The 21772-nt window shown below is 52.3% G+C and overlaps 2 protein-coding genes across 3 annotated transcripts in view; one reads left to right on the plus strand and one right to left on the minus strand.

Moving 5' to 3' along the window:
* Positions 1 to 3315, plus strand: part of TRIM67 (tripartite motif containing 67) — a 39549-nt gene extending 36234 nt beyond the window's left edge. For both annotated transcript variants that reach the window (XM_079107202.1, XM_079107203.1), the window contains exons 9-10: positions 10 to 172; positions 952 to 3315. In XM_079107202.1, coding sequence (XP_078963328.1) covers positions 10 to 172; positions 952 to 1017 — 229 coding nt within the window. In that variant the 3' untranslated portion in view covers positions 1018 to 3315. The remainder of the gene's footprint in view (positions 1 to 9; positions 173 to 951) is intronic.
* A 4733-nt stretch (positions 3316 to 8048) lies between these two features.
* Positions 8049 to 21752, minus strand: FSAF1 (40S small subunit processome assembly factor 1). Its single transcript, XM_079107210.1, has 7 exons — positions 21576 to 21752; positions 19332 to 19663; positions 10808 to 10864; positions 10095 to 10190; positions 9887 to 9973; positions 9360 to 9412; positions 8049 to 8523 (listed from the first exon to the last, which is right to left on the minus strand). The coding sequence occupies exons 1-7, from the start codon at positions 21655 to 21657 to the stop codon at positions 8388 to 8390; spliced, it is 843 nt and encodes a 280-aa protein (XP_078963336.1). The 5' UTR covers positions 21658 to 21752; the 3' UTR covers positions 8049 to 8387.
* Between the last annotated feature and the right edge of the window lie 20 nt (positions 21753 to 21772).

Below are 21772 nucleotides of genomic sequence, written 5' to 3' on the forward strand. Positions count from 1 at the left end.
TCTTCTCAGGACAGAAGGTGGCGTGTGCAAGGGGGCCACGGTGGGTGTGCTGCTGGACCTGAATAAGCACACCCTGACCTTCTTCATCAATGGGCAGCAGCAGGGGCCCACGGCCTTCAGCCACATGGAGGGAGTCTTCATGCCGGCCCTCAGCCTCAACCGCAATGTGCAGGTACCTCACGCCCCTCCTGGCCATAGCTGGCTGGACCACTCCCTGTGCCCGCCCACCGCCACTGCCACACACGAGCCAAGTGGACTGTGGTGCCTGGCCAGACGGCCTGCCTGGAGGTGGTCCTCATGCAGGATCCACGGCAAGGTGTTCACTTGGGAAGAGCAGGGACTCTGGTGGTGGCAGTCTGCGGAGGAGCGGAGCTCAGGGGCTGAGCAGGTGCTGTGGTGGGGAGGCCTGGAATAGAGGCGCCACCAGCAGCAGGGGAAGGGCGGGGAGAGAACCGAGTGCAAGGCTGTGGTGCGCCATCCTTAGCCTCCAGCAGAGTCCTCTGGCTGGGCGCGGGGTGGGTCTGCCTGTGCCTGTAGCGGGGTCCATGGCAGTTTAAGAAGGGACTTGAGGTGAGCTGAAGGTGGGCTCTTAGTCTACAGGAGGGGGGGGAGACAGCACAGTCACAGGAGTCAGGGACGGAGGGCAGGCAATGGGAAGGCAGTGGGCACGAGTGCACAGCCCTGAGAGTTGGACACCTGTCAGCAGGCGTCACCACGGCTGATAACACGGGAGCTTGGTCCGCCAGCACATGGCTCCTACTGAGGAAAGAGGCCAAGCCAAGTGGAGCCTCACCCAGCAAAGTTGAGTAGCCAACACACAACAAAGTCCACCAGGCAGAGCCACCAGCCGTTGCTCATGCCATCTTCTAGCAACAGAGGGCAGCCTGCAGCCCTGGGCTGGGGGAGCACTTGGCATCTGTGACAGCCGCTCAGCTATCTCTTCCTTTCCAGGTCACCTTGCACACGGGACTGGAAGTGCCAACCAACCTGGGGCGGCCAAAGCTGTCAGGCAACTAGCCTGGCAGCTCCCATCCAGCAACTGTGCTGAGACATCTGCAGACCAAGTGCCACACCATCCCCACCAAGCTAACACAGCCTGGCGGGCACAACGAGCAAGCCCTGGGTGCAGCCAGCAGCCAGGACGTCTGGAGACGGCTTCTTCAGGGGATGGGATTGGTCTGCGGGCCACACTGTGGCCACCGTCAGTGGTAGACAGGCTGTGCTTCCCCTTCATCCGCTCAGCTGGATTCTCCGCCCAGAACTTCCCCGAGGAGGGAGGCCTTCAGGGTCCATGTGTACGTTTCCTGCCATCTGCTTGCAGCACTGGCCTGGTTCTGAAGGGAAGGAGGAAGGCTGAGAGGAGCCAGGGAGCCACCATGTCACCCTGGGCCTCAGTGCTGCCTCTGCTCCTGCCCGAGTCCAGCTCTGGCAGGTGCTCACCTCTTGGGAGCAGTTTAGCATTTGGTTCTAGAGTTTTACAGACCTGATTCGGGACTGACCAACAGGGACACCGATCCTTAACGCTTGATTTCTGCCCGTCTCACTGAACTGCTGAGGACTTTGGAAAAGGTTTCCCTGGCCTCTACTGAGCGACTGGCTGTGGGCTCTCTTTCTCACACCCACACCGACCACACACCTGGCACACACACAGACGTGAGCAACAGTCTGCTGGATTTCATTCACTCAGTTCTTGGTTCTAGAATTTTAATGACTGACCTGTCTTCACCTTGTGGTGGCTCTTTTTTGGAACTGGCTTCTCAAGAAGTAACTAGAAATGTGTCCAAACTGCTCTTCTGAGCTGGTCACTCAGACTGGTAAGCACAGAAACTGGAGGCCTGGTAAGGCCTCCTGGTCATCTACCCTTTGCTTCGAGATCCAACCCACCGCCACCACTGAAGAGTCACCGAGACAGGAAGGGGCCCGATGGCAGGCAGGGGTGGCTCTGCTGTGCAGCGGCCTCCAAGAAGCCCGGGACAGGGGGCTAAGCTTGCACCTTGCTCCTCCCACAGGAGCCATGAGCCAGGGCATGCTCCAGGGTCCTGTACCCACAGAATCTGTACCCCTTCTTTCCTCTCTCCTGCCGTCTCCAGCGCCAGCTGGTGGTCACCTTGCTCTCTCCTTTTTAAAGAATCTATTTTGTCAAGCATTTTGTTTTGACATTGAGGAGTGACCTATCCACTTGCTGGGTTGGATTTTCATGACACTCGTCCACACACCGGCACCAACTGTGCTTTCCTATCTTGCCTTTGTGTGCAGACCCTGCGCCTGCTTCCTGAGCACCCACTGCCGGGCTGTGCGGATCCGACAGTCCTACCTCAAAGCTCTTGCTCATGGGCCTCTGTGATGTGGCTGGTGAGGCCCTGTGCATGGCGCCCTCAGGAGCTGCTTGGTGCTGTTTCAGCCTCCACATGGCCTGCAGCCCTCCTTTGTGGAGGCTCGGCCGCCTCACTCCCTTTTCCTGGAGTGCTTCCTGGCTCTGCTTCTCCCGTCCCAGAGCCCCGTCCAGAGCCCTCGAGCAATGCAACAAGACCCGGGCTCCAGGTCCGTGGCTGCTCAGCTGCCTCATCAGCCTCCACTTTCCTCCAGCTCTGGCTGTAGCCGTAGACAACGCTGGTGGCCCCGGCACTGAACTTGGGGCAGATGCCTAGAGACTGAAGAATGCAGAGAAGCGCAGCCTTCCTGGGCCTAACACCTCAGGGGAGCCTGCAGCCAGGTCAGGGGAGATGTGGGAATGCAGAATAGCATGTCCACACCTGCAGGTGGCCTGCCCCTCTCCTGCGCGGGATCAAACCCGGGGCCTGGAGCGTGCTAGTCAAAAGCGCTGATACTGAGCTATACCCCAGGACTCCAGGTGGCCTCTTTAAAAAGAAATGTCCTGAAATCACAGAAGCAGCCAGGACCTCTGTCCCCAGTGATGTGAGGGGCTGGGGAGCCTCCCTTTTACTTGCCCGGGAGCCCAGAAGCAATACAGCTGGTGCCAGGCAGCCCTTGCAGCCAACTCTCCTGTCTACAGCACAAAGCACCTTTCAGGGACTAGAATGGACCCAGAAGAGAAGGGAAGCTGCCCACACTTTTTTTTGAGGGATCAGAGAAGTGAAGAAGGAACTTATCGACTCATCAAGATGGGAAGGCCTGGCATTCAGGGGAAAAGGACGGGTGGTAGGATTCTCATCCTCCATTGAATTCTCTACCATTTTGCAATGTGATGACATTCCTATATGTGAATGACATCAAGACGAGGCTTGGCTGGCAGGCTAACCTGTCAAGCAGAGTAAGACGTGGAAGAAGGCAGTCCAGTCCATAGGCCTTTCCTCCCAGAGGCTCCTGCTTCGAGGCAGGGGAAGACCGTATCCACCACCCCACCTTTCTCCCCCGGCCTTCCTTCCTGCCCTAAGCACTGTATAACTGTATGTTCAGACTGCATCTCCAGCCCTGCGTGGACTTTGTAGTTGCAATAATACCCTTAGGTGCCCTATGGCCCCCCAAAGTTGGGGAGGGTCATGCTTTCCAGAATAAGCCTCGGAAACACCATGGGGCTCCCCTAGAGGCGGGGCAGGCCATCCCCCCGCTCTCACTGTGGTCCCCCGTCCCATCAGGCCCTCAGGCCCTGTTGTGCTTCCTACAGGGATATGTGCATTTAAGCCTTAATTCTGATTGCAAGTCAAGGCTTGCACCTCCTGCACAGGAGGCCTCGGTGAAGGTGGTGAGGGCTCGCACGCAGGGCTGACTCCATGGCCACCAGCAGCCAGAGGTCAGGAGGGTGATGAAAGCCTCTAGGGTCTCAACACAGGGCTGCTGAACACCATCACCATCACCGAACTGTGGGGCGATGCCAGGGCGTCTCACTCTGGACCTTTGGGGGCAGAGCTTCCTGCTGAGCAGCATCCCTGGGGTCTCCCACTAGATGCCAGCAGCAACCTCCAGGTAGCTGACAACCTCGACTCCCTAGAGATGCTGCCAAGTGTCCCCTGGGGACTGTCCCCAGCTGAGGACGACTAGGCTATGCTACGTCACAGAATGCCTACATCTCAAACCTGCTGACTGGGAATCACCATTGGTCTTCCGTGGGGCTGGTGGGGAGTGGAGAGCCACAGACAGCAGCCAACCTAGCTGGTCTCAGTTTTGCTCACTCTAGATGCTCGCCAGCCCCACCTTCAAGTCTAGAAGGAAAAGCTCTTCCTTTTTCCTTGGTCACATGTTCCTGTAAGCAACAGGGACTTCTTAATGGGTCTGTGGCTTTAAAAAAAATCTAATAGATATTCGAGTCTGTGCGGATCCTGGGAAATCTGGGGCCTTTTCTTTCGCAGCTGGGCCTGCAACTGCTGTTACCGATGGTCTTCCTCAGCAGGTCCTCCTGGCAGCTTAGGTCAGTGGGCTGCAGAGAGATGGGCTCCAGGCAGGATTCATGGGTCAGACACAAACTGCAGACCTCAGATGCTCATCTCTCTTGGCCCGACTTTGATATTAGTTTGTGGCATGGGTGGGGAAAATCTCTTTTGTGCCTCGGTATCCCCGCCTGAAAAATGGGACTGGTCAGCTGACCCACCTCCCCTGCCGTGTTGAGGATAATGGAAGAGCACTTTTTAAGGAACGTGCACTCCCATTTCTGCCACCTCGGCTAAAGGCTCACATGCGACTGACCCAACAAATCTGGGTGGAGATTTTCCGGCATTCTCCGGCTACAGTGTCTTGCAGCTAGGCCTCCTGGAGACGGGTTAAGTATTGGTCATGCAGCCACCTGACCTGGAGAGGGTAAGAGGCTTGTGGGACAGGTTTCCCGTGACCAGATCAGTTAGTGGTTCTCTGCTCACAGTGGTGAGCAGGGTCCCTGGCAGCAGTCTCTGGGTAGTGCTGCAGGGGAGGCACATGGAAGGGACACGGCACATGGGCAGGAAGGCAGCAGCCTGGCCTCCTGCCTCCTTGGTGCCTCCAGGTCTTGTTTGAAGGGGCCCCAGCCACGTCTCCTGTCCCCAGCACTCTGCAGAGTGGGTCTGGAATCACAGTGGGGATGGATGATGCAACCGAACCAGGACCTGGAAGGCTGTTGGGTTAAGAGGTGAAGGGCTGACTGGCCACAGCAGTGTTCAGACCCCCGCAGGCGGCTATGACTGCACTGGCTCAAGCTGTATTATTAAGTGGGGGACAGGGAGATGGCCAACTTTTCAATGAATGCTGTTGACTCCAGGTAAGTCTCATCTGAACGTGATGCTCTGCCGTCAAGGGGCGCAGCTCATGGAGGGCATGCCTGCCAACCTAGTGCTGGGGAAGGCCCAGGAACTGTGGCAGCAAGGGGGCACTGGGTGCTAGGCCAGGCCCTGAGGAGAGGCCAGAAGCAAACTTCAGGGTGGAAAGGGGGCCGCCGGCGGCTGTGGAAGGGGCCGCGTGAGGCCAGCGCAGGCCTGCCTTTCCAGCACCCTACCCATGCCTGGACTCTGAGCCCCGCTTGCTCAGCACTGAGGAGGGAGCCGGCGAAGCAGAACCATATGCATGATGTAGAATCGCTGCCGTCACACTGTCTGTTGCGCATGAGAGGTGTTTGTTTAACTTTGGGAAAGGAATTTAACAAGAAGCAAAAAGCTGTATGTCTTGTTTTGGCTGTCGACAGAACTTCCATTTTCCCACCTGTCTTTTACCCCCTCCTTGCTCCTCCACTTCACATCACTTTGTCCCCAGTGGTTGGTGTTTGGTGGCAGCTCTTGGTCCTGTGGCTGTTCACATTCCTGAAAACACGGAGGGGTGGGCATTGGCAGGAAAAGTACTTTTTTCTAGTTTTTGTATTGGTATCCACAAGCGTTTGTATTTTTTGAATTGCAAACACTGTGTTTTCTGGTCTTTGGGGGTTGGTTGAACTTTCTGTATTACCTTTTGGAAAACTTGAGTTTTACCACAGTCTTAAGCAGATTTGAAATAAATTCTTTTGACACTGCCAACGAGAAGACAGATGTGGTCTACAGCCAGAGGCAGCTTCTGCCCTCCCACAGGACAGACCAGGCCAGGGGATTCTGCTTTGTGGGCCCAGGCATTCTTGTCACCTGTGACTTCCGTCACAGGTCATGGTATTCATCTTTGCCAGAGGTAACAAGGCTGGAGCTATGAGCAGTCCAGGGGAGAAGGCAGGCTCAGACCGAGGGAGGCAGCCAGACCACCAGGGTCTTGGCTGGCTCTGCTCCGGAGTTCTAGGCTGCAGTGAAGCCTGCGCTTTGCACCAGCCACCATAGTCCACTGACCGTGGTCACCCTGGGAAGGGGGCAATCCTTGTAGGGGCCAACTGCTCTCAGCTCCTGGCAGTCAAGGGACAAGTCCTCTCCCCTGGACACACGCTGCTCCCGGCTGTTCTTCCCCATGCACCCAGGGCCGTGCATCCTCCCAGGTCCGTTACCCCCTGGTCCTGCTCATTGCCTGTACGGCTCCTAGCACAGGTGGGAGCCCTTCACCCAGGGGGCTCCCCCACAGGAGGCCTGTTCAGACCTCAGCTGGGCTCGATCTCATCCAGGGCTGCTTGTGCCCCCCTGCATATGTCTGTGTCACCACATGCTGGCCATGCACCCTGGAGGGCGGAGAAGCTGTTTATCACTCCTGGCATGACCTCCGACTTGCAACTGGTGGTCAGAAAGGTCATGGTGGAGGCAGACACTTTTAGGGGCCAGCACACTTGCTCGAGGGCAGCGAGTGCGGGCCACCAGAGTGTCGGAGAAGTCAGCTGGTCAAGGAGTCCCCCAGGTACGGGATGAGGGTGTGCGTGCAGGTCTCCAGCTTGGGTGCAGAGGGGTGGGGGCAGTGCTGAGCACCAAGATACGGTGTAGCAAGGGTGAGGTGTCTGCATCTTTCCTCTCAGGCTGGTTCCATGATAACCACCAAATGCCTTCTCGCACCTTGTGAGGTACAAATGGTCAGGCATTTCCACAGCTCTGGAGGTGTGGTTCTGCTTCCCAGCCACTTCTGTGGGTGGGGAGCTGGGTTCTGCAGCCTGTTCCTGGCAGGCTCGGCTTACCCTGAGACCACCTGTCCAGGCCCTCCACCTCCCTTGAGCCAGCCACCCGCCACACAAGGATCCTGCACAGCTGGCACACTGAACGTGCAGCACCAGGAAGTCCTCGCCAGGGAGGTGGCGGCTCGTGGACGCAAGGGCACGCTTGCTCTGGGCACCAAGTCGGCCACAGAGACCTCAATCATGACCTCCATGGTCACTTCTCTCTGCTGCTGACCTTGAAGGTGCCTTGTCAACAGGCAATAAAGAGCACCGGCCTAAGTCTGGTCCCAGGTTGCTTTGTGCGTGTTTATCATTTCTACACCTCAAAGGCTTCCAGAATGCCCACTGGCCCCAAAACTGCTCTTCAAATACCTATGCAGTGAATTAAAATGTGGAAACCAAAGGGGGTATGGTAATTTATACTTGGAATTCGCATGCTTTTCCGAATGGACTAGATGGGGATTCTAGTCCAGCTTGATTGCTGCCATGGCTCACGGGAGGTGGACCCCCCTTTCCCGGGGCTCTCTGCTGGAAAGACAGTGCCCCATTTCTAATCTGTAATCTTCACCATCTTCTGCACCTCTGCAGGCTCCGCTCTGTCTGAGTTCCCCCATGGCAATGCCCTCAGAGCCACTGAAAGCCACGGGAGTCAGCCACTGACATTCCCAGGGTTTTTTTTAATTTTTAGTTGTAGACAGACACAACACCTTCTTATGTATGTATGTATTTATTTATTTATATGTGGTGCTGAGGATTGAAACCAGTGCCTCACATGTGCTAGGCAAACGCTCTACCACTGAGCCACAACCCTGGCCCCTACCCCTAGGGTTTTTGATCAAAACTTTATTACTTGCTAGGCTGGGATCTGAAATTTTTTGGCAATTAAAAAGTCATGATTGTTACCAGCATCTTCTTTAATGTGCCACAAGCTTTGAGAAGCTGTTGACACCCTCAGTAAGGGTGACATTATTAAAATGTGTGTGGCATATAAGTTCTAGTTTCTGCAAAACAATATCCACTGGTGTGTGAGCACTAAGATATGTTAAAACCATCTTTTGTTCTTTAGCAGTCAATACAAACTACAACTATTTTATTATATAACTTCTTGCGAAGTAGAATTTACATACAAAGTAGGCTGAAAAACTAAAACTTTCCACAAAACTGACAAGGCATCACATTCTGAGTTCTTTCTTAGGTAAAGTCATTAAAAATGTTAAAAGGCAATTTATTGTTAATTACTAGGTTTCAGAGGAAAGAGTGATTATGAAAAATCGTGTCGCAAGCAAGCACACCAAGCACGTGGCAGGAAGTGGAGGGGCGCTGCGGCACCCACCGCTCGGCCAGCATCAGCCAGTGCTGGCAGGGCCTGGCCAGCAGGGCGCTTGTTCCCACTCCTCTTGTGAGCTGACGAAGTTCTTCATTTAGCCACTCTGGAAGAGTTTATTCTCTTGATATCAACTGGGCTCAGAATCAATGTCCCATTTCTGAATTTTCCAACCTGTCCAATTCGTCCACTTGACAAAAGAGTGGGAGCTGACTTCTTTTTGGATTTTCTACATTCAAGGTGAGAAAAGGCACCAATGCAGTCAGGTGCAGGAAGCACTGCTGGCTAGTCTCCCTGCAGACCCCACCCGCTGCAGCCCCTCCTCAGGGCCTTTGAGTGGACTGGCCTTTCTAGGCTGACACTCCCTTTGCTCAGTTCTGCACATGGATGCCGCTAACTCTCCAGTGACTTCCCAGCTTCTGAGTTTCTCTTGCCCTGCTGCTGCTGCAGCCCCTCATAGGACTGGCCAGCACGTGATGGCACCTTGCCTAACAGCATGTGTGTCTGGGGGCTTCCCCCCCTAGAGCGCAAGTCCTGGGGGACAGGGACCCCTTCAGTGTGGTCATGCCTGGGGACCAACACCTGTGCCTGACCCCGTGTCCTGGTGCACAGTAGGCACGCAATGGACAGCTGTGGCAGAACAAAAGACCATTTTACGGCATGTTCCAGCACACTAGGTGTCCAGGGAAAGGTTGAGACATAAAGTCCACTGGGAAACGACCTGGGAGAGTGAAAGAAGTACGCAGGGGCGGTCAGAGCCCCCACGTGGGCTCCCATGCAGGCTGTGGCCCAGACCTGGGCACGTGGACTGCTGTGCTGCTCCCCGCAGCTCAGCTGCCTCGCTGGTCCCAGAAGTGTCTGGTCTGAAACGTGGAGGCTGCAAAGGGCTCCAGGTTCAGTCCCAAAGCAGCGCCTTGGTTTCAGAAAACTCACTGAAACCCTCCTTTCCCTTCCGGACAGCGCCAGAGAAGCAACCTGAAGGCTGGGACGGCGCCCGCCGCAGGCGCTGCTGTCACTGACCAAAGCTCACCGCGCCGCAGGCTCTGGCCCCACTGACACACTCACCTATCTTCCTGCACCTTCCTCTTCTTTTTCTTGAAAATATCTGCATCCTGTGCCTGATTTCAGAATTTAAGATAAGATGTGGATCAGTAATGGAGAATGGAGATTCAAAATGGGCAAGAGGTTTGTGACCCAAAGCCACCAAGATACCAATTATTTTTAGTTAATTTTTTCAAGTGGGCGTATTAACCACGACTGTTTCAAAGTCTCAGTCTGAAGCCCTTGGGAAGACCTGAGCATCCACCTTCTCTTAAGGCTCTGCAAAGGGCCTCACATGCTTCACGACATATAACCCACCAGATGATCAAGGGCAGCCAGGAGACGGGAGGAGCCAGCATCACCTGGGCAGGAGCCTGCGGTCTAAGGCTGCCCTTGCAGGTGAGCAGCCAGTCCCTTGGCTGGCATCATGAAATGCAGCTGGCAGAGTGGAGGGAACCACGCTCATCTGTGGTGTCTGACTGCTTCCGGCCGGCTGCAGCCCCCTCCTTTCTGTTGTTTTGCAGCACTAAGGCAGACCACATCACACCTACCGCTCTCTTCTCTTCTTCCTTCGCTGCCTTCTTTTCTTTGATTTGTTCCTGTAAAACCTTGTAATTCACGTAACTATTTTTGGGAGGCTGAAATCAAAGAACAAGGACATGTGTCATCAGCTTTTATTTTGCAAAATGTCCTAGTGTCCCCTGCACTCCTAGGGACATTATTTCTGTACCCTGCTGCCAATGGAAGATGGCCCCTCACCTCAGCACCCAGCATGATGGCACGCTCCTGTTCCAGAACTCTTTCCTTTCCCTTCCCATAGCCCATGATCCCGAACCGGTGCACTTCCAAACGAGCCTGCGAAGGAAACAGAATCCAACCAGTGCATGCGTGGAGCTCCCAGGAGAAACATCCCACTACTTCCTGCAGCTCCGGCAGCAGAGGTACAGCACTGCGGTCCTGCCGGTGTGGCAAAGGGGCTCCAGGAGGCTCTCCCTGTGGTCATTTGACCACTGAAGAGAGGTATCTCCACACACAAGTGAGAGCCAGGACGGAGGCGGAGCCCTGCGATACTTCAGGCTGCTCGCAGATGAGCTGAGACACAGGGCCACCAACTACAGCAGCTGCCACACATGGCTTCTTCCCTCCTTTCCTCAGGCATTTAAAAAAATCTGTTCAGATCCCAACAAGCACATGTCCCTGGTTTTCAGCTTCCCGCGGTCACGGTCCCTGTCCTAAGACTATCCGATGTTTTGCAAGGGCATGGCATGCAATCGAGTGGACTAGGGGGATCTGGGGGACCACTTCCCTGACCATCAGACATGCAAAATACTCATTCTGGGCCACCATAAGTAAAAGTGTTGATTTATTACCAATTTCAAATGTATGATGAATTTACATAAGTATAATGAACTTAAAATAAGCAAGATCAATTACTAATAACCAAACAAACCAAACAACTTTAAAGTACATACCTTTTCCAAGTTAAATTCTTGAACATCCACATTTTTTTCAAGGACACTAGTTTTACTCTGCAAAGAAAAATATTCTTACTAAAATCATCTGTTACTGCATAAGTACTGTATCACGACAGTATGGATCACCAACAGTTTTCAAAGCCTTGACCAGGCTACCTGCCTCACACCCATCAGATTGGCTACCATCGTGAAAAAAGAAAGTAACAAATGTGGCAGGAACATGGGGGAATCTGAACCCTGTGTTCCACTGGCAGGAAAGTAAAATGGTATGGCCGCTGTGGAGAACTGCGGCAGTTCCTCCGACCCTGAAACAGAAAGACCAACAACGGGCCGCTTCACATCCTACCAGAGGCAAGGTTCTGCCAGGATCTGCACACCTATGTTCACAGCAGCTAAAATGGGAAGGCAATTCAAAAGGCCATCGACAGATGAATGGCTAAAAAATGTGGTATATCCATTCAGTGGACTATTACTCAGCCTTTAACGAAGGAAATTCTGGGCTAGGGAAAATAGCTCAGTGATAGCTCAAGGGCAGAGCACTTGCCCAGCATGCACGAGTCCCTAGCTCAAATCCCCAGAACCAAAAAAATAAATAAGTAAAAATAATAAAAATTTAAAAGGAGGAAAAAAAGAAGCCTCGAAACTGGCTAGGATGTCTAAATATCAAACAATGATATAAGCATGTCACTCCAAATCCCAATTAACGCTAACAGATGGAACAGGAATGAAATATTTTTTAAGATCTTCAAGGCTTAAGAAAGGAATGAGAAAACTAAGGAAAACAGCAAAGCTGTTGAGAGAGACCAACACATGTATCTCTTGGACCAGATAGAAAGTTCTGCTGGGTCAGGGGTTCAGAAATGGACCACATCAGAGTCGAGCTTAGAAGGTGCCAAATGCCACCTTTAATTAATCCTTTCTCTCTTTTCTTCCCTTGGAGCCACTGACATGATGTCCAACAAAACTTGCTTGGTTTGAACATTTCTTTCAGAAATACCAGATTTCTAGTCAAGGTGGTGGTTTGTTTTTTTAAGTCTTAATGGGAGGTAGTGATACTGCACATGCCTTCGAAATGCATGACTTCTCACCCCTATATATGCCTGATCATGGTCACACTAGGTAAGAGCTCTCCCAGAACAGAGCGACCTGATGCACCAGCAGCCATGTCTGCGCATGCGCTCCCACAACAAAGCGAAGGCAACGGCGCACATGTGCAACTCTGTCGGAACCATGCCGCAACTCTCTTGTAATTCCACACAGGACACCTAATCAAAATGTCGGTTCCCATAAAGGGAAGACAAAGGAGCTAACGTAAGCTCCGCTGTGCTCAGGCTCAGCCTTTGGACAGGAATCCGCTGGGGCAGTGACAGCTCTAATAAACACCACTTCCTGCAGGATGTCCTCAAAAGCACCGCTCCCTGCAGGATGTCCTCAAAAGCACTGCTTTCTGCAGGATGCCCTCATAAACACCGCTTCCTGCAGGATATCCTCATAAACACCGCTTCCTGCAGGATGCCCCTAATAAACACTGCTTCCTGCAGGATGCCCCTCATAAACACTGCTTCCTGCAGGATGCCCCTCATAAACACTGCTTCCTGCAGGATGTCCTCATAAACACCGCTTCCTGCAGGATGCCCTCATAAACACCACTTCCTGCAGGATGTCCTCATAAACACCGCTTCCTGCAGGATGCCCCTAATAAACACCGCTTCCTGCAGGATGTCCTAATAAACACCGCTTCCTGCAGGATGCCCCTCATAAACACGGCTTCCTGCAGGATGCCCCTAATAAACACTGCTTCCTGCAGGATGTCCTCATAAACACTGCTTCCTGCAGGATGCCCCTAATAAACACTGCTTCCTGCAGTATGCCCCTAATAAACACTGCTTCCTGCAGTATGCCCCTAATAAACACTGCTTCCTGCAGGATGCCCTAATAAACACCGCTTCCTGCAGGATGTCCTCATAAACACTGCTTCCTGCAGGATGCCCCTAATAAACACTGCTTCCTGCAGGATGCCCCTAATGAACACTGCTTCCTGCAGGATGTCCTCATAAACACTGCTTCCTGCAAGATGCCCTAATAAACACTGCTTCTCGCTGGATGCCCCTAATAAACACTGCTTCCTGCAGGATGCCCCTAATAAACACCGCTTCCTGCAGGATGTCCTCATAAACACTGCTTCCTCCAGGATGCCCTAATAAACACCGCTTCCTGCAGGATGCCCCAATAAACACTGCTTCTCGCTGGATGCCCTAATAAACTGCTTCCTTCTGGGTGCCTCAGTGTCCTGTCTCTCCACACTGAAATCCCGCCACACACTATGAAACTCACCCTGACATATCCTCGGCCCTGGTCACATGCCAGAGTCCACCCCAACATTGGTATACACCACAGAATCCAGACACATCCCTGGCCACGGTCACATGCCATGGAACTGACCAAAGCTTGAGTTTTTAAGGAACCTACTGTCAAAGGCATCCTCATGTGCCAACAGCAGCAGCCCCCACTTGATCCCAGTCCCAAAGTTTGTCCAACAGAAAGTGGGCTGTAGAAGTTTGGAGGCTGTGCAGTCTCCAAAAAAGGCATGTCTCTTTTGAGGACAGTGGTGGAGGAGTTGGTCAGCCTGGAGGCCAGGGGCTTCTTGCCTGGGGGTGTCCTGTTCGGGTTCTGCAGAATGTGGTCCATGCTCTGACCCTACACTGCCAGGAGGTGCCACAGCAACAGCAGACCTATGCATCCTACTTCAGCTTGTGCCACCAGCCCTCTGAATCTCACTGCGTGGGCCTGTCAATGAGTGCTGGGGATGACGGCCTCCACCTGCTATGCTCAACTGCTGAGATGACCATGACCCTGCATTTACCTTGAGGTCACAGGAAGGCGCAGGTGTCATGGTGAAACAGGAAAGTGGGATAAACGTGAGGCCCAGCATCCAGGGACAGGGTGACTCAGCTGATGCTCTTGTCAGCAACACACCTGCTGACGACAATCAGCAACATCCAGGTGACTCTGGATGGACCCAGTACCAACAGCCCAGTGGAGATGACTGTCCAGGTCCAGGCAAGTGGCCTTGCTCTGTGCTACCAACAGCTTCCAGACCACTCTATCCTCCAGCCACCTACTTTCTCTTGGATAAGGGCATCAGATGTCTTTTTCCAGGCCCTTGGCAGAGCAGGGAGGAGTGTGGGTACTTCCATTTTATCTACCCAGAAAGTCTTACTGCCTATTCTGTGACTGAAAAACAAAAACAAAAATCCACACCTCTACCTGAGTTGGTGTGTCTTTTGCCATCAACCTGCATATCTCATCTATTTAGGATGATAAACAGTTACACACTCCTGAGAGAAAAAAAGAGGTCATATCTCACTGGTTTTGGGTCCATATCCAAACCCTCAAACACAAATTTAACATACAAAAAACAAACCAAAACAAAGTCTTACATACTGACTAACCAGCTACATTGGAGCCACGTTCCTTCATGCATGCTGCATCTCTGGCAATGCTTTATGTCACCGACATTCTTGGCTGATCTGTTACCATGAGCATGGAACAGAATGAAGCAATTTAGAAAGAACGTCGCCACCAAAATAAAATTCTCAGGCGCCTGTGCAGTAGCTACTGTGAGGTTGAAATTCCTGTGTCCTGGGAGACAGTGGCATGAGGGGAAAGGGCAGTGCCAGCCTCTGACAGTCCCTGCTACCCAGCACAGTCCCAAGGCACCCTGGTCCCTGCTCCTCAGGTCAGTCAACCTGGCTGTGGACAAACCAGCGCTGAGAGGCCCTCAAGGGCAGGGTGAGGCTGTGAACAGATCTGGCCCGGACATAGATGCCTTGTATCTCCATTCCACCAGAAAGTTCTGCAGCTGGCAACATATTTCTGAGAAAGGGTCTGAGGTCCAGATCCTAGTACATAACAAATGCAAACATTTTCCTGGGAAAAAAATGTCTTGGCTACTTACTTCACTATGCTGTGCCCATCAGCAGGGCCCTATTCCTGTCTTTTATTTTCTTACCACTTTAGAATCACCTCAGTACTCTGCCCTTGATGTCCCCTGACTCAAGAAGTACTGTCCTCAGGGCAGGAGGCACCATTGCCTAAGGCGGTACCAGGCCCTGCTCTATCTCCAGACACTCAGGTCACATGCCAGAGTCCACCCCAACATTGGTATACACATTTCGCTGCCTACTTGACAGGCAGCCCACATGGCTTTCTCTGACCAAAGAAATGTGAGCAGAGGGTCCTATGCTTCTTCCCCATGGACACTCAAGAGCCATGCATCATTTAGTGGGGGAAAAAAAGAAGTCCACTGGTTAACCATGTTCAACCTGTCTCTAATCAGAAAGTGGCTAGGTAAATAAACATCCTCAAAACAGGCAATTCTGGGAATAAGTATGCGCTGCTTCAACTAGATCACTTTCTTCCCAACTCCTACCTGCTGTTGGATGCACCTGAGAACAGGAAGTGAGGGAGGTGCTGGGCGCCATGCAGAGCCAGATTCTGTAGAGAAGCAGGAGGGCAGTAAGCACAAGGCATGGCTCTGCTGTCTGACCATGATGCGGGGTCGGGTCCTCATGTCTGCTGAGTGTTCTGACTCCACGCACTTGAGTTACTTAAGAGATAAAGCCCTGATCCCACCCATACGCCATCTTCCACGCAGCACTAAGTAGCGACCTTGAAAACAGAAAGCCTGCAGTTGGAACACGCCTGTGACACTCAACCCCAGATTCACAGTCCTTTCTCTGGAACGTCCAGGGTCAGGTTCCAGCTGTGAAATTCAGACACCTTTACGTACTGGAAAGACTGTACGTAAATATAATGAAAATAACGTACCATTTCCGGTACAGAAATATTTTCAGTACCATAAATATTTCTGTAGCAATATTTATGAATAGTCACACCAAATGGGATAAACAAAAGTGATTTTTAAAATGCCTCTTCAGGTTTTTCTGCTAAAAAAATTGCATAAGAAACAAAACAAAACATTTGGATATGTTCCCAAAACCAGTGAGATGTGACCTCTTTTTTCTGTCAGGAGTGTGTAACTGTTCATCGTCCTAAATAGATGAGATATGCAGGCTGAGGCCAAAACCACCCAGCTGTGGTGTGCAGAGCTCTGGGTGTTTTCAGTGCAGACCGTGCTGCAGGGCAGTTCTTAACTGCAGGCAAGTAACCTCCCTGTGAGACGAAGGCAGGCCCAGGTGCCATGAGCAGTGTCGATGAGCAAGCAATGGACATGAACAACCACTCCCAGCACACAGTGGGCAGCAGCAGTGTACACTGGTCTGGGTCCCAGGAGGCAGGAGCCCCTGTGATCCCACTTCCTCTAGGCAATGCAGGTGCCCAGGGTTCCTAAAGCAGGGCAGGGCAGGGCAGGACCGGGCTCGCTGGGATGGAGCAACGCTGAAAGCAGAGACGTGGCACCGACGTGGCACCGACACACAGCCCCAGGCAAGGCAGAGCCCACCGGCTCCCAGCTACCCCGACTCACTGCTCACCCTGAAGAGTTCCGATCCTCTCAGGATCCTCCGCACCTGTTGAGCAGTGGGTTCCCTCACACACCCCACAAGTCCCTAGTGCAGGCCATCCTGCTTCAAGCTGGGTCGGCCGCAGCACACCCTCACTCAGCACCGTGGGCTACACTGCTGCTGCTTGCCGACAACTCAGTTCTTAAAAGATACACCAGACCACCTCCTGCCCTCCCTTAAAATTCTTCAGTGGCTTCCCACGGACTTTGGAGTTAGAGGCCCACCACTGCCTTCGGGACCTGGTGCTGGCCATCCAGCTCTGTGACCTATCAGGACCTTCTGCACCATGGGGTGAGGGCGAGGCTGCTCCCTCCCTGGCAGCCCCAACGCCCCTCCTCAGTTTTCTCTGATCGCTCTACCTAGGAGGTTCCAGCTGTTGCGCTCGGGACCCTATTTGCAGTTCTTTAGAGGTATGTTAATTTATCTGAGGTTCTGCTTGCCTCCCCTGTAGACAGCACATTCCATTCCATGAGGACAGAGAACTACACCTGTTCACTGCTACCCAGGGGCTGGCAAATACCAGGCAATCAATTTGTGGAATAAATGAACGAATGGGTCAGTGATCTTTCCTGTTTGTTAGAAATAGCACAGGACCAGGATGTTCACCTGCAGGTATCTGGGACAACAGGTAAAATGCAACACAACAGTGCCCAGCTTCCCAGACAAGCTGAGGACAGCTGGTTACAAGGTAATATGCGGCTCAGGCCTCAGGCCTGGGTTCAGACAGGCCAACCAGCTGGAGCGCTGTGCAGCACCCAACCATTCCCCTTCCTCAAGTTCTTGCTGAAGATGAACGTCTGATACCGTGGCTGTTCTCTAGAGGATTTCTGCCAACCTCATGCCTGTCTGGACTTGTGCTCCAATGGTGTACGTGCTTTCAGAGAACAAGGGCAGTGGTGTACGAGATCACTTATTCGTTCATTCATTCCCCACCGGAGCTGCCATTTACCCGTCCCTAGGGCAACCACACTTTCCCCTACCTCACAGGCTCCCAGCACAGCTTCTGCACCTCACGAGCCCCAACCCAAGACACGCCACAGCAACCAAGTCACATTCATGCTGCAATGACAAGATTCTAAAATCTTTTCATGGGTGTATATGTTCTCACTGTGTGTCCACATTCAGTTTCCTTAACCAGACACAACTCATATTTTCAAAAGATGCAAATTTTTTGAAAAGAAGAAAGGGGAGAACATCAAGGACAAATGGAAAATTTCATTAGACTCAGTAAATTCAAACTGAACAGAGTCAAGGTTCCCTGAAAATTCAACCACAACGAAAAGGGCTCACTCAGAACAGGAAGAAAGGACCATGTGAGAGACCGCCAGACAGTCTATTAAGAGACAGGGACTGGTAGGTTCACTCAGTGCCAACCTTTTCACCCTTTTTATGAAGAAAACTTTCCATTCCAGAAAGGAGAGCACAGGTGAGTCTAGGAGGAAAGGGAAGCCTAAGACACTGGAAATGTGGAGGGGCTGGGGAGAACCGAGACACTTTATCCTGGCTGAACTCTGCAGCCCAGAACTGCACAGCAGAGCAGGGCTCCCCAGTTCTCTCACGGCAGAGCATGCCCACGTAGTACTAATATCCGAAGGGTGCTCTGGGGTAACAGAGGACCAGCTTGAAGGCTTCGGCTGCAAAGGGCCATTTCTTGGCCCACCCCTAATAGACCACAGTACCCCAGTCTCTGGAGCATCAGAGTTGGGAAGCCGACCTAGAATTCTAAAGTAAAGGTAGAGATAATGGGAGTGTTCTGACAATCCTCAAGGGAGAGATGTCAGTAAGCTGACAGTGAGCACTTGCCTTTGTTGTTTTCAGAGTGAAGACACAGCAAACACTGGCCCTATCACGCTAGTTGTATAAGAATGTGCTGCATCCAAAAGAGCAAAGCAAGCCAGACTGTCTCAGTGGTGGGTGGGACTGTGCTGCCCGTCCCCCAAGATATGTCCATGAGACATCTGGAAAAAGGAGCTTCAGAGCGCAAGGATCTCAAGATGAGGTCATCCTGCATTTAGGATGACCCCTAAACCCAACGACAGGTGTCCTGATGGAGTCAGAGGGAAATGTGAAAAGATGAGGTAGACTGCAGTTATGTAGCTCCAGGTCAAGAGATGCCCAGAACCACCTCCGGTCAAAGACACAGGAAGGGCTCTCCCTGAGAGCCCTCAGAAGGAGCAAAGTCCTGCCAACATCTTGATTTTGGACTTCTTTGTCTTCCAGAACTACAAGACAATTAGTTTTGTTTAAGTCACTAATTTTGTGGTCCTTTGTTACAGAGGAAATCCTCATTTCCTCTTTTGATAGACAAAAGTTAATAGGACATATCTTTGTGGGGGGGAAAAAAACATTTGGAGGGTAACCACATCTCGTTCATGGACTGAATTTTGGGTCAGCTTTAGAGGTTCAGGTTGAAAGAAGCTGCTGCTCAGTAATCAACTGCTCTTCCAACAGAATGTAAGTTCCTTGAGAGCAAAGACTGCTGTTCTTTTGCTGCTATATTCCAGGCCTAGAACAGAGGCTGACAGTAGGAATATCAGAGAGATGAACAACTGAGTTTTTCTCTGAGCACTAACAAGCAGAGTGCTTATGAATGGAAAGGAGTTCACTGAGCATGTCTGGGCTTATCAAGTCCCACAATTCCCAAGTCAGTTCTGTTCTCTTGATAGCTGTTGGCCAGTTCCTGAGCACTAAGTAACCAGAAAATTCTGCTTCTCAGAGTTATTCTGCATAACTTAAGCCCCAAGTTTGCTAAGTGCTTTACACCTGCCACGAGGTTTACAATGAACACCTGCTTAACTCTGGAGGGTGAGAGCTTGATAACTCCGGTCAGTCTACATGTTTACATGGCAGATAAAAATTTTATGCTGAATCCTATGAATGAGCAAATAACTACATGGGGGTGGCCTTGGGAGCCCCCACATAATCTATAAAGACAGTGACTTAATGCCACCATACAGGAGGTCTCCCATATACATAAAAACTAATCAACATCTCACCTCTGCATGCTCATCTTGATCTGGTTGCAGTTTTCTTTTTTTTTTCCTGCTGTGGAATTTGACCACTTCTACCTGGGGGAAGGGTGATACTGCAGCAGCAGCAGGGACTTCTGGTCCTGCGGGAGGACCCTGGGGGGTGACATCAGAAGTACCATGCACCTCTTCTCTGAGTTCCTTGAAAAAGCTGGAAGCACTCTTCCTCTGGTCTCTTTCAAGTGGAGCAGGCAGGGACAGGGGCCCCACTGGCCTGGCTGCTGTAGCCCCCACGTCTCCCTTCTTGCCTTCTCTCTTCTTCCGGACCCTCTTCTGTTCGGCTTCATCTTCTGTCTCTCCTGGGTTCAAACACAAATGGAAGCAACATTCTCGGTCCCAGCATCACTAACATCAAGCACATGAAAGCACTGTGCATCTGCCCCAACTGTCAAGCACCGGAAGCGCACCCTGAATCAACTATTTTCTTCACGGCACACTCTCACAATTTATAGAATCCAAAATGCAGCCCTCATGTCCTTGGTGGCCATATTTAAACAAGGACTCTGGTCCTCACTCCAAGCACCAGTACCGTGATAGTGCCCAGTACTGGGAATCTCAAATGGCTCAGACGTGGTGCTACTGTGTCCACACTGTGGTCAGTGCTTTTCTTTTCTATTGGGCTCTGCAAATAACCAGTCGGGTAACCTTCAGCAAGGTCTGTACCCTCCTGTGCGTGTCTCCATTCCTAACAATGGGATCAGTGATGCATGGACAGGGTTAGCAACCACGAGGCTGTGGAAATGAGATGGTGTGTGTGGAAAGCAAGTTACACAGGAACTTGCCAGGCTTTTAGGCTATGAGGGTGAGCAGCAACTGCTCCATGGCAAGAACAAAGCAGTCTTTGCCTTAATCACCATAAACTTTTTAAGACAGGCTTTTGGTACCAAAAGGCGGTACACCATGTCTATTAGGTCCTTAGGCCAAAGTAACTTCATTGTGAAAATCAGCACCTGCCCACCCACGCATGACCTCCCGGGAGGCCCACCCCGAGAGTCCCTAACTCCTGGAACCACAGCAAAGATGTCAAGTAACAGTCTCAGGATCAGACCTGTTATTTTTTAACTCTCCATTGAATATGACTATGTAGTTAAGAAGTGTTTCCAGGAGGCTCTGCACCTTGCAGAGGGGCAGCCTGGCAGACTCTGTCAATAAACCTTTGCTTGAACTCAGAGTGGTGTCTCTTCTGGGTACTTGCATCATTACCGAAACCTAGTGCCAAAATTCTGGTGCTGAAACCTAGGAGGGGGCCTGAAGTCATTGCCTGCTGGCTCTCCCCTCATGGGGATCTGAGCTGCCTTGAGCCACCTTGACCATGCCCCTCCTCCTTGGCCAATGTCCACAATAGGGTATTTCTGCCTCTTGCCGTGGGCCACCTCCTTGCCCACCACGGAATCTGACTCTCCACCGCCTTCCCACTACTGGTGGTGGGTTCTCAGGGCTCTACTATGGTAGCCCTGAAAACACTCTCTCTCTCTCTCTCTCTCTGTGTCTCCGGTGGGAACAGCAGTCATCTCCCTGGAAAATTTACTAGATTGAGCAAAGGCACTCACTAATCAGACTGTAAACCAGCCCATTATGAGCCAATATAGCCCCCTCCCTGAAGTTTGGGCCTAAACTCTTCTTCGCTGCCCCCTGTTCAGCTTGAAGAACTCAGAAGAACCATGATACCCCTCATCATTATGAGACAAAAAGCCGGAATGTTAGGTCCTTAGGCCAAAGTTAACTCCATTGTGAAAAATCAGCACGTGCCCACCTAGGCATGACCTTGCCAGTAGGCCCACCCCGTAAGGAAACCACCGCAAAGATGTCAAGTAACAGTCACAGGGCCACACCGGTTGTTTTTAACTCCTCCACTGGACACGACTATGTAGTTGAGAAGTGATTTTCTTGGCAGAGGGGCAGCCTGGCAGACTGTCAACAGACCTTTGCTTGAACTCGGAGCTGTCCCTGGTGGACATCTGCGCCAGCCACCCCATGATGTCAGCCCTGCAGGTCTTCCCCGAAGTGCCAGGCAGTGGCCAATCTTCAATAATGAGGATTTTTATTTTCATTTTAACCCCGTAAGAGAAGAAAGGAGAGCGAAGGTCGGTCACCTGATGAACATGGGAAGGCCCTGCTGAGGTTCGCCCCCAGAGCGAGGCTCCCGGGCAGCCAGCGCTCCCGGGAAAAGGGGCACCGAGCACCGACGCGCCCCGCGCGAGCCGCACTCACCCAGGTCGTAGAGGGTCTGCAGCAGGGCGTCGAGGCGCGACTCGGGGCCCGCGGGCGCAGCGGAGTCCGACGCCGGCGCCATGGTGTGCGCGCGCGTCCCCGGCCGGCTGTCGCGCTTCCGCTTCCGGCGCCGGCGGCTGCGCGTGCGCCGCGGGGCTCCGCGAGGCTTCCGTCCTGGGCAAGATGGCGGCGCCCGG

Source organism: Sciurus vulgaris, assembly GCF_902686455.1.
Source record: "Sciurus vulgaris genome assembly, chromosome: 12".
Lineage (NCBI taxonomy): Eukaryota > Metazoa > Chordata > Mammalia > Rodentia > Sciuridae > Sciurus > Sciurus vulgaris.